The 12,412-nt window shown below is 39.7% G+C and overlaps 1 protein-coding gene across 16 annotated transcripts in view; it reads right to left on the bottom strand.

The window, feature by feature from the left end:
- The window catches only part of JAK1 (Janus kinase 1), a 231,278-nt gene that overhangs the window by 41,734 nt on the left and 177,132 nt on the right, over positions 1-12,412 (bottom strand). For 15 of the 16 annotated variants that reach the window (XM_072730703.1, XM_072730705.1, XM_072730710.1 and 12 more), the window contains 2 exons: positions 5,696-5,778; positions 2,629-2,827 (listed from right to left, as the gene is read on the bottom strand). In XM_072730703.1, the coding sequence (XP_072586804.1) occupies positions 2,629-2,827; positions 5,696-5,701 (205 nt within the window). In that variant the 5' untranslated portion in view covers positions 5,702-5,778. Of the gene's footprint in view, positions 1-2,628; positions 2,828-5,695; positions 5,779-7,401; positions 7,673-12,412 lie in introns of those variants that run through there. The other variant, XM_072730718.1, reaches the window with a different exon arrangement.

The raw sequence follows: 12,412 nt of genomic DNA, 5'->3' as shown, positions 1-12,412 counted from the left end.
AAGAAGGTGATTGCAAATAATCAATGATGACTGATATTTTCATGTATGGCCAGGCCTCGAACAAAGATACAGTCATCTGAGCAATATATGAACATATAAGGTAATTGCCATTTCCCAAATCAGACATCCCAAGCGAGACTGGCACCTACAGGGACCTCGGCACCAACTCTCTCCAGTGCACACACTGCGTGAAGAAGCGGCAGATGCCCTGACATCCTAATGCTTTCCTCCTCACTGAGGTGGTCAGTTCCTGCCTCTCAAGGGATCTGCACCAATCCCCTCGGAAGTCACTCCCCCTTATACAGAGAGGATGGGGGTAAACTTCAAAGAGTATTTTTCCTTGAGAACAAAAGCAAATGAGTTTTAGATCCAGTATTGTTAGGACTATGTTTTAGGTATACTATAGGTCTTCCTTCATGAACTGGCCTTTGTGGGCTGGCCTAGAAACGCAGCCTTTATTCACACATACTCAGACTTGAATGTGCACTGACACATACATCTTGAAGCATAATTTATTTCTAACCATGAATCTGTAATTCTACCACAGGCTTGACTCTAATAATATTAGTACTTATAAACAGGAAGATCAGAGAGAGAGCTTTTTATACAAAAGTACTGGATAATTTTAACAACACTAACATTTACTGATGGTTAGGTGTCAGGCATCAGGCTAACACACTCTACATTTATTATCTTTTAATTCTCCTAACACTTAATGAGGTAATTAATGTTTCTGCCATTTTACCAGTGAAGAAACTGTGGCCTCTCGAGATTTAGTCTGATTCAAGGCTACTTGGCTAATAAAATGCAAAGTTAAGATTCACACCAAGAAAGAGCTACCAAGGAAGTAAAAGAATGAGAGTTGAAAGAACAAAAACTGACCATATATTCAGTGGACAAGAAGGAAGAAAACAATACTGCTTCCAATTACCACTTACTATAATAATAACCAGAACTATAAGAATACATGGCTTTCTGTACTCATATACTTTTAAGATTAATACATGTTTGCACCATTCCCCTGAGTCAGTTATCAAAGAGCCCACTCATTCTCTGCAGACCAGGCTTAGCAGCTGGTGCCCCACACTGACTGGCCCTCAGCCCAGAGCTACAGCAAACTCAGTGGCTACGTCTGCCTGTGGACTCAGGCTCTCGCCCCTTATCTCCTTTAGCAGCCCCTTGCTTTCTCATTAACTATAGTCCAACAACTCCATACAAACCCGATGGCAAGAAGCTGGGCTAACAGAATAAACACTATAAACTAAACCTCAAGAGAACGGATTTGAAAAACACACACCTTAAAAAAAATACATTAGAAGCATCAATTTACATCTAGATTTTCGCTAATTACAAATACTTTTAAAATTGATGTCTAAAGCTAGATCCTTATATACTTTGCTATCTAGTCAAAATCACCACTATAATCTGTATGTCTCAGCCAATTTTATCTAGTGTCATGTTTAGTTAGTAAGGACCTACTACACTCTTCCCTATAGCACCAACCTTTTTCCCCTTTCATTGGAACTCTGGTATTTAACGCATTTGAGGCAGAAAGATATACATCAGAAGAAAAATGGATTTCTAGACAAGCTGTATCACAAACTAGGTAGGTATTTCTTGAAACATCCATACTACCCCACCACAGTTGTGAGGGCTAAAGATGATATAAATGAAGTATGGATTGTCTGCCATCATTGCTAGTCACATCATCATAAAATGAGGTTTCATTAAGATATAATTTACAGATGAACAAATAAAGCATGATATCAAAGGTAAAAAAAAGATATAATTTACATATCATAAAGTCTACCCATTTTAAGTGTACAATTCAGTGAATTTTAGTATATGTACAGTTATACAATCATCACCACAATCCCAGGGGATCAGATCCTTAGGTTTCTACGATTTAACTTTACTAGTCATATAAAAGTAGGTAGACAAAAACTGTCACTGATTCCAAGTTCAAAGGATAATGAAAGGGGCTTCATTTTGTTATTCACTTTGGTTTCTCACCTTCTGAGGGCAACAGGCTAACTTAAGTAAAACAAGGCTCACTTGGGGGAAAAGAAAGACCATGTTGTTCACAGCCTCACTGCCCTTTGTACAACCTGGCATTGAGACCAAGCCACGAAGTGACAACTTTTCACTTCAGGTCAGCATCATGAGGGGGAAGCAAATTATAGTGGCAAAAGGATGGATCATACTTTTCAGAAGAAGTTTTGAACAATCATTCAGATATTGAGAGATGCCACGTACTGATCTTGTAACTTTGTACCAGATGCTTTTACTGATTTAGTGCTGATATTATTCCAATTTCCTAGAGGTAGGGGAAATAAAAACTGACCTCCACAGAAGGCAAGCATCATTCCTTGGTATCGCAAGCTCAATTAGTGACAGAGCAGGAATAAGCCATTTTATGATGAAGAAAGTGAAAAGTGTAACTCCCAGAATTAAAATCACTGGCCTAAGATCAAATGCAATTAAGTGGCAGAGGCAGAGCAGAGCCTCTGCCTCACGGAGCCCACACCTCTTTCCACTTGGCAGAGCTCCCAGGGGGCAGAGACACCAGGATCTGCCTGCAGGATGGTGTGCCACGGAAATGTACCTTGGGCAACTGCCAGTACTCACAGCATTCCTGCGCGGCCCTGATGCATAGCTCCTCTGCTGTGTACTCTCCGCTGCCCAGCCGGAGGGGCTCCCTATCAGAAAGATAGAAGAGCACTTCCAACCCTGGTTCAGGGGCCTCCAGATTCACCTCAGTCTTCTTGGAGCTCCTCATTTTAGCACAGAAAGCCATGGCATTGCAGTCCTCTTTTATATTTAGATACTGTAGTGGAAGGAAAATGAGATAGTGTGGTCATTCTATGTGCTAAGATTCAAGTGGTAAAAGAAAATGTTAGGAAGGTAAGAAGGCAGAAATATATCTCAAGCAGGTAGGTATCTCCCCTTGTCCTTCCCTCTCTGAAAATCAAATGCATCATAACTTATGATAGGTGAAACTATCCATTGTAACAATGAAAATAATCAATTCTAATTGATTCTAATTATGATCAGTCCATGTTCTCAAAAATCAGACTAATTTTAGACACAGACTAAATCTGTCTTCTCTATTTGTACAAAAGTGGTAGTTGAAAAATGTGGCTCATTCTGGAACCACTGATGTTAATGCTACTAATGTTGCTACCTCTACTAGAATTATTTCACTTTTGAATTGACCTATGGCATAGATCACATCATCTTTAACTTTGTCTACCTCCCACCACCCTATGAGCTAAGTAAGGGCGTGAACCCATATTTTATCTATCTTCATGCCCCCAGAGCTTAGCCCAGGGCTGGCTCTGAGATAGTATATGCAAAGTGACTACCAATTCAGGCTGATGAGCCATATGAAAGGGTCTTTAAAATTAAATGAACAGAGCCAGGTGCTTGTCACTCCACAGGCAGGTAGGATGATGGGTAGCACTATGTGGCAGCAGAAGAAGGGCTGGAAGCCTTGTTTTGAAGAGGTCAGAACTTGGTGAGAAATTTACAAGTAAGTCATTCACCTGAGCTCCCTCTAAAGGGAGGGCAACTAGGATCAAAGAGCCAGCCTCAGCAACTTAGCCTTAGACAAGGCAGAAAGGAAGGGTGACAAAGGAAAGCCCTACACATTCTTTCTTCCTCTCACTCTGACACCAGCTGCCTACAAACTAATTTCCCTGACCCCAGGTTCCTACTTTCCTTCTGCCTGCCAAGCCAAACTTCACTTAGCCCTCAAAATAATGCCTCTGTAACACATATCGGATCCTCTGATTAATCTACAAGTGAAATCTCAAACTCCTAACAGAGTCCCTCCATCACATGCCAGCTAGCCAATCCCAAGCCTCATCTTCCATCACTCCTGGCCTCTGACTTCATGCCTGAAAACCACAGAGCTAGCTCCCTCCATATTCTATGTTTAACACCTTCTTGCCTTTGGTCATCCTGATTTCTCTACCAGGAATACCTTTCCACTTCATCCCTTTCACGGCAAACTGCAATTTCCTTTAGAACTTAGCTTGGAGTGATGCTTGGGTGGCTAAGTGGTTGAGCGTCCGCCTTGGACTCAGGTGGTGATCCTGGGGCCTGGGGATCAAGTCCCACATCGGGCTCCCTCTGAAGAGCCTGCTTCTCCCTCTGTTTATGTCTCTGGCTCTCATGAATAAATAAAATTTTTAAATCTTAAAAAAAAAAAAGAACTCAACTTGAACATTACCTCTTCCAAGAAGCACATATGAACTTCCATCCTATCCCCTAAGTTAGATGAGCTCTCCCAAACTCACCTCGCTGCACTAACCACACTGGGTTATGACCATCTTACACACATGTCTGTTTGTCTCTCCCACTCATATATGCTTGCCCTTAGGGGCAAGGAACTTTGTATTATTCATCTTTGTATTCCCAGTACCTAGCATAGAACCTTACATTTAATAGGAACTTGCATAATAGCCCAAGGAAGCTCAAAACAAGACAAGTCATAGAGTGTGGACAACAGCCACAGTTCTTTTCACTGAACTCACGTAATTGATTATCAGCTGCCCTGGTGAGGCAAGATACTTACAGGAAAGACATGAACCAGATGTACCTCAATGCTATAAACTGAGAGGCACCCAATTTTACTTTCTCATCTCTGAAATAACCTGGAAACCAGAATCTTCCAGAAAACAGGCTGAAAGACTAGGCTCATAACTTACCTTGAGGGTTCAGATCAACTGTCAAGCAAGAAAGTTTTCAAACTCAACACTAGGCCCCCAACTCCATCCCACAACGAAAAATAGAAACGGAATACAAAGCAGCTACAGTCTGCTTTATAAGATATGATAAACCTTTGTCTTTGAGATCCTATATGAGCATGGCAGGAGAAGATCTCAGAGATGGTGTTATACCCTTTCACCCTAAGTAAATAATCAGGCAAGTATATGTAATTATATATGGACAAGGTGTGGTACTTAAAATAAGAGAAAATACAACTGACAACATACACCAGGAGATGAAACAAAACAAGAACTATCAACAGGAAAGGAATACTATGCAGGAATACTACGCAGCTAAAAGATGACATAAAGCTAAATGAACCCACACTGGAAAATATATAGGACATACTGCAAAGTGAAAAAAGGCATAATATGTATATTATGAACCTTTTGGTCATGCATATGCATAATAAGGAAAAATAATAAATTGTTAAAATGCTGAATATCTAGGAAGGATTATAAGAAAACTTTACTTTTTACTTTGGACTTCCTATACTTTCACACTCTTGGGATTTTTATTTTTTGTTTTTCATTTTTTTTAAGATTTATTTTTATTTATTTATGATAGACATAGAGAGAGAGAGAGAGAGAGAGAGAGAGAGAGAGAGAGAGGCAGAGACACAGGCAGAGGGAGAAGCAGGCTCCATGCCGGGAGCCCGACGCGGGACTCGATCCCGGGACTCCAGGATCGCCTCCTGGGCCAAAGGCAGGCGCGAAACCACTGAGCCACCCAGGGATCCCCACTCTTGGGATTTTTAAACCAGCACACTCAACATTTGGAAATGAACAAAAATTAAAATACTGATATTTAAAAAGTAAAAGATATAAGGGCAGGTAGCCCTATAAGTTCAAAATCAGCTTCATTATTCTCTTTAAAGCCATTTTCCTTTTGGTCTTTTAAAAAAATATGCAAATGTACATACCTGCATTTATTCGGCTGTCCAATGTCCTCCAAAAGGCAGACTGGGTTTTCTTCTCTAGTTTCCAAAGTCCGTTTAGAGTCGGGCTAAGACAAGGATAAATAAATAAATCAGCTGCAGAGGTAATTGCATCAGAAAATAAGCGGACACTTTTATTAAGGAAGCAGCCCAAACCATAAGTGGGCAGGAAAAAGCATTTGGGAGGAAAAAGGGGAAAAAAATTGATGATGACAGTGAGAGGACAGAGAGGCATCTGAAAAGATGATATTTTCACTGTTTCAAGAAAGGAAGCCAAGGCCTTCTGCTTCCTGGCATAGAGTGCCCTGTCTAGTGTAAGTGAGGACCGTGTGCCTTTTCCGTCAACCTCTCTCCTGAGGCTGTGAACAATAGTTTAGGACACCCAACATATGCACTTTTACTTCCCATTTCCATTTCCTTTAGAATTACCCTCCTCCCAACCCGTTCTGTCCTTGGCCTCATTTTAATGGTGAAACATCATATGATACAGTGAAAGGGGGAAGGCCTAAGAATAGGCCTGATGAAAAATGCTTTTAATTCACCAAATATTTTTTGAGCTATTCTTACTTGAATACTTAGGTAGCAACAACAACAAAAAATACTCATTTGATTCTGTAGAATTAAAGTACCCCATCCCATCATCTTCATCACCAACCACCACCACACCCCCAAAACATACATAAAAGAGCTCTGTATTGTTTTAACAACTTTCCAGGTGCCTCTCACACATTCTTTTTTAATAGTAGAATTAAGTAATTTTTCCAAATAAGGAGCAACCACCCTTAGTGGTATGAAAGTGGTTTCCAAGTTAATGCAGATTACTATTTGTTTTCTCTTGGTCATTCAATACATTTTATTAGAATTCTACTTTAGGAAGACACAGCCCCAAGCATTATACACGACAGAAGTACAGAGTGGGGAGGAGATGAGGATGGGTTACCTCTGAGGCTATAGGCCAGTATTCCCACAGAATCTAATGACTGAAGTGGGAGATGGAACAAATGAAAACATAAATGCAGTCTAAAATCAATCACGTCACAATACCATCTTCTGGAGATCAGGCAGAGGATAGAAGTATGAATTTTGATGTGACAACTCTGACTTGGCTATTTTGACATGGACAATTTTAGCAAGATTCAAGGAATAAATCATTATATTCCTAGCATTTAAAAATTTAATATAATCAATTGTTTTAATTATGTGAACAGATAGTCTGCCCTGAACCAAAACAGCAATATGAAATTAGTTACATGCTCATTAACACCTTGCTTTGGCTCAGAAGCTGAGTTTCAAATGTCACATTTAGGAAATTCATTATTTTTGAGCAGTTTTTCATCACCAGAAGCTGACCTATATTAGAAAGCCAACATAAAGAACATGAGCAATATGGCCCCTGCTCACATGGAGCTTATAGTCTCTAGTGGAATCCAACAAAGCAGCATATAAAGAAGTAATTATAAAGAGCTTAAAATGCCTGAAGGAAAAAGAGAGAGAGATAATAGAAGAATGTCATCTAGTGTGGGACTCAAAGAGAAGTAATAATGAGCTGAGATGTAATGGATATCCTGGGAGATGAGGAGAAAGTAGCCTGGGTAAAGGATTAGCATGTGCAAAGGTCCTGTAGAGGAAAGGGGTTGGTCTCATTTCTGCAGCTTCATAAATGGGGAAATCTCTCCAATATTCCTTTATACCTGGGCAAAGAATAGCACTAGGTGGTTCATCAGCAGTATCTGTTAACACCATGTCTGGGGCCTCTCGATCTGAGTTTTCCTGGAAGCGTGCCATTATATGCTACCGTCAAGTATGAATGAAAATTGACCAGATGGGGATGCCTGGGTGGCTCAGCGGTTGAGTGTCTGCCTTTGGCCCAGGGCGTGACCCTGGAGTCCTGGGATTGAGTCCCACATCAGGCTCCCTGCATGGAGTCTGCTTCTCCCTCGGTCTGTGTCTCTGCCTCTCTCTCTGTGTAAAGAAAAGAAAGAAAGAAAGAAAAGAAAGAAAAGAAAGAAAAGAAAGAAAAGAAAGAAAGAAGAAAGAAAGAAAGAAAGAAAGAAAGAAAGAAAGAAAGAAAGAAAGAAAGAAAGAGAAAGAAAGAAAGAAAGAAAGAAAGAAAGAAAGAAAAGAAAGAAAAGAAAAGAAAGAAAAGAAAAGAAAAGAAAAGAAAAGAAAAGAAAAGAAAAGAAAAGAAAAGAAAAAAAAAGAAAGAAAATTGACCAGATGGGCTCCATTTTCTGTAGTAAGAAGCCTGCTCCAAATCAGTAAAGGGACACATTCAGAACCCTCAGAGCCTTTCAGATCAGGAAGAGAGGTGTAGGTTCCACCAGGCCCAAACCCTTTAATAAAAACTACAGCATATATCCTTTTAGAACTCACAAAGGATTTTAAAATGCACTATCAAATCACATTTTATTGAACTCAAGAGTCACAAGGGTGCTCTGAGCCTCATCTAAGGTTTGAAGGAGTCAGCCTAAAATTACCAAGATTTTTCTAGAACTAGGATTCTATGAAAACCTGTAGTAAAAGAGAGCCCTGCTCTTATATTATTCCTTCTCTACTGCAAGCCACACTATACTGAAATTACAGTATACCTAATTTTCAAACCGACCTCCAGTATTACTGGACAGGACAATAAAATGGTATTGATTTGTGATGCTAGCCTAGAGATTAAATTCTTAGGGAAAACATAATCAGGAACAGAATTTCTAGACAATATGCATTTACTATGATGTTTTTATATGCTGATGCAATAATAACAAAACCTCTGCTCTCAAAAAACTGACACTAATGATTAAAATGTAAAAATACCCATAAAGCACTTAAAAGACATGCTAGCCCATTTTAAGTACTTAAATCTAAGACTGCTGATCCACTTTCTATGAAATGACATCTGTCCTCATTCAGGATGATAAGAGTCTTTTGCTGCTAAAGACTCTGTGTAAAAGCTTCATTCAAATAACATTTCTTTCCATATAAACCAAGAAAGATGAGCTCTCTTTACTTAAGAACAGGTAGGAAAAGAGCAAGATCAGTTTATAAATATTCTGGATAATTCCAAGAAATCAATTCAAGTTTCTTGTTACAGATACAAAAAGAAAATCTTTAATGCTTAAAAAACTGACCAGAGTAGGAATCGCACAATACCCTTTAAAAATAGTATGATTCACTCACTGGATCCCAATCCCAACGCAAATGAATATAAAGAAGCTCAGAAAAATGGGAAGAATAAAAGTGAGTAATCAAAAACGTTTTTGATGATAGCAGTGAATTCTTCTTCTGTAAGTCTAATTGACTTACAAGATTTCAATTAAAAAAAAAAAAAAAACTGCCTGGGACACCTGGGTGGCTAAGCGGGTGAGCGTCTGCCTTTGGCTCAGATCATGATCCCAGAATCTGGGACCCAGTCCCGCATCCGCTCCCTGCGAGGAGCCTATTGTCCCTCTGCCTGTGTCTCTCCCTCTCCCCCTGCCCCCGTGGCTCTCATGAATAAATAAATAAATCTAAAAAAAAAAAAAAAAAAAAAGTACTGCCTTTCTTCCTATAAGAGGATTGCTTTCACAGGTCAATCTTATAGATGCTATTTTACATTGAAAACAAAAAAATCAGGGAAATTTTATAGAGTCTGACCATTCTTTGGTTTACAAAAGTGTATCTGATACTTCCTGAATGAGGGAGAAGTAACAGAAACAAAACACAACTCTGTGGATCTGAACAGGGCCTAGCTACAAACAGAGGGATATCATAACTATTTTCCAAGATGTTAAACTCCTAGAAACCTATTGTCTGAAGATGCAGAAACCCTCTTAAATTGTCAAGGACATCTTTTGAAATATGGGTATATATGGGAAGAATATACAATTAAATTTTGAATAGTGAAGAGACATAAAAATAGACCATGTTAATAATCACAAGTATGATCAGAATAGGATGGCTTTTGGCCAAAGGCCACTGTCAGATTTACATGATAAAAACCAACTGGATGATGGTTAAAATCAATGAGAAGAGTCTGAATACGATACTTTGAGTATCTGGTTATTTTTGCTGAAGAAACCATCACACACACAGGGAGTTACTTTATGTACACCTGAAAGGAATCAAAGCTTTTGATTTCTGAAGCAGGAAATACAAAATGTTGATAAGTTAAAGAACTAAGAAAAATTGAAAAGAAAAATATGTAATTAAAAATATTTCCTGAAATCAGCTGCTCAAGAACTTTTAGGACTAGGGGCACCTGGGTGGCTTAGTGGTTGAACGTCTGTCTTTGGTTTGGGTGGTGATCCTGGGGTCCTAGGATTAAGTCCCACATCAGGCTCCCCACTGGGGAGGAAACCAAACATAACAACAGAAGCTCTAATCTATGTTTAGTGCTGATCATCAGCACATATTAGATAATCAATAAGTAGTTAAATATAACTGAACACCGAACAACTCAAGGGTTAGGGGCATTAACCTCTGTGCCGTCAAAAATCAGCATATAACTTTTGACTCCCCACCCCCCCAATTTAACTACTAGTAGCCTACTGTTGACTAGAAGCCTTACCAATAACACAAATAGTCAATTAACACCTATCTGCATGTTATGTATATCACATACTGTGGTCCTATAATAAGGTAAACTAGAGGAAAAAAATGTTATCAGGAAAATCAATAAAGGAGAGAAAATACATTTTACACCACTGTACTGCACTTATTTTTTAAAAAGTATATAAGTGGACGCATGAAATTCAAACTTGTGTTGCTCAAGGATCAACTGTAGTTGTTAAAAGAAAAATGAAGGTAACAAAGCAAGCAGCATTACTGGCTCGATACACAATCAGCAAGGGTGACCCTGAGCAAATCATTTTAATCTCTGAGCCTCAGTTTCCTCATTCCTTAACCTGAGAGGAAACATCCTGCCTAAAGTATCAGAAAGATCTCTCAAAAAGTCTTCATCAAGCTCCTAACAATGCCTTTTTCAAATAAGGTCGTTGATGTGAAAGTGTTTAGAAAGGCATTAAATGCTAAAGAAATATATTGTAGGCTTTATGACAAAGGACTTCAGTAGGCTGTGAACTTATTTGAAGAACAAAAGAATACACAGGAATTCAGAACAAAAGCCTGGTCATAAATCAAGTTCCATTTCATAAATCTAGCAGAGCAGTTAAAAGTGAGTTGGAGTCATCCTGACCTGGGTTTGAATCCTGCCTTCCCCATCTACTAGCTACTGTAATCTTAGGCAAGCTATTTAACATTCTTAAACCTTAATGTTCTTAGTTAAAAAGCGCGGGGGGGGGGGGGGGTGGCATTTATCTCACAGAGCTGTGAAGGGTTAAATGAGTTAATGCACATAAAGTGTGTAATGCAGAGTTTAGCAGGCAGCAAGCATTCATATTCTGGCCAGAACTTCTATTAAACTGATTACATCTTGATGGAACACAGTTCCAGTCAAGGAGAGGGAACTCCAATCTATACAGAGCATCTGCAACATCTCATGCGTGGAGCTGGCACTTGCACTTAATTCTTTTTTTTTTTTTTTAAATATGATTTTATTTTATTTATTCATGAGACATAGAGAGAGGCAGAGACACAGGCAGAGGAAGAAGCAGGCTCCATGCAGGGAACCTGACGCAGAACTCGATCCCGGGTCTCCAGGATCACACCCTGGGCTGAAGGTGGCACTAAACCGCTGAGCCACCTGGGCTGCCCTTAATTCTTATTATTAAGCAACGGAAGTTTGAGGCCCATCAGTGGGAGTGCCAGAAGTCACACACAGGACTCCAGATTCCAAGGACCTCTCTCTTTCCACTGCAGGTAAAGTCTACTTTAAAATGTCCCTTGTCACCAACATCACAGTCTTCTCTGACTTTTTAGTATTTCTCACAGCCTACCATCCACCTAGAAGACTAAACTCATTCCAAGACCTCCCCTCCAGAGACTGAAAGAACTGTCAAAAAGATGACTGAAACGCCCAGGCCTTACCCACATTCCAACCCACAACTAACACAATTGCTGCAGGTGTGGATAGGACAGTTCTGGTGGTCACTGACTAGGGCCCAATCCACGTGCACATGCAATCTCCTTGAGGCCTAAGACACACACTGAGCCAGGGAAAGGAACTCTGCTTCCCTTCCAGTCTCATGACTAGGGACTGCACCCAAAGGAACTTTGGAAGTCACTTGCAGCAGTTGCTCCCAGTCCCCCCTGCCTTGCTGAGACCCACAATAACTGCTCTGATGAAAGCATCACAAGATACTATGCAGAGCTGATGGATTTTAGCCAAAAGGACAACATAATATAAATACAAAATCTGCTATTTTTTTCCTGTCAGCAAGTCAGAATTATGGCTTTTCTATATGCCATTCCTGCCACACAGAATAACTCACTTCTAACTATAGCAGCAATTCCAGGAATACCCAAGAACCGTAAGTGCTGCTTCATTTACAATAAACTTCTAGGGATGATCAAACAATCAATGCCACCTCGATGGGTCAGGGCTCTCTGTACTGCTCCCAATGAGCCTGCTTACCCTAAGAGTCAATTTCTGATCAAAGTGAATATAGTACTTTCCCTAATTAAAGCCAGTAAGTATTTTCCTAAAAGCCACATTGTATCAAGATGCTTTGCTACTTTTCTTCTTTTACCACTAATACATCTATGATGTTATTAGAGAACACAGAATATAGGGGTCAAGAATATGGTGGCAGGAGACCCTCCAAGCAGGGTGGC

The sequence above is a fragment of the Vulpes vulpes genome, chromosome 12 (genome assembly GCF_048418805.1).
Source record: "Vulpes vulpes isolate BD-2025 chromosome 12, VulVul3, whole genome shotgun sequence".
In the NCBI taxonomy this organism is placed as follows: Eukaryota; Metazoa; Chordata; class Mammalia; order Carnivora; family Canidae; genus Vulpes; species Vulpes vulpes.
Note: the sequence above shows the minus strand (reverse complement) of the source record. Positions and strands in the feature narration are given on the sequence as shown.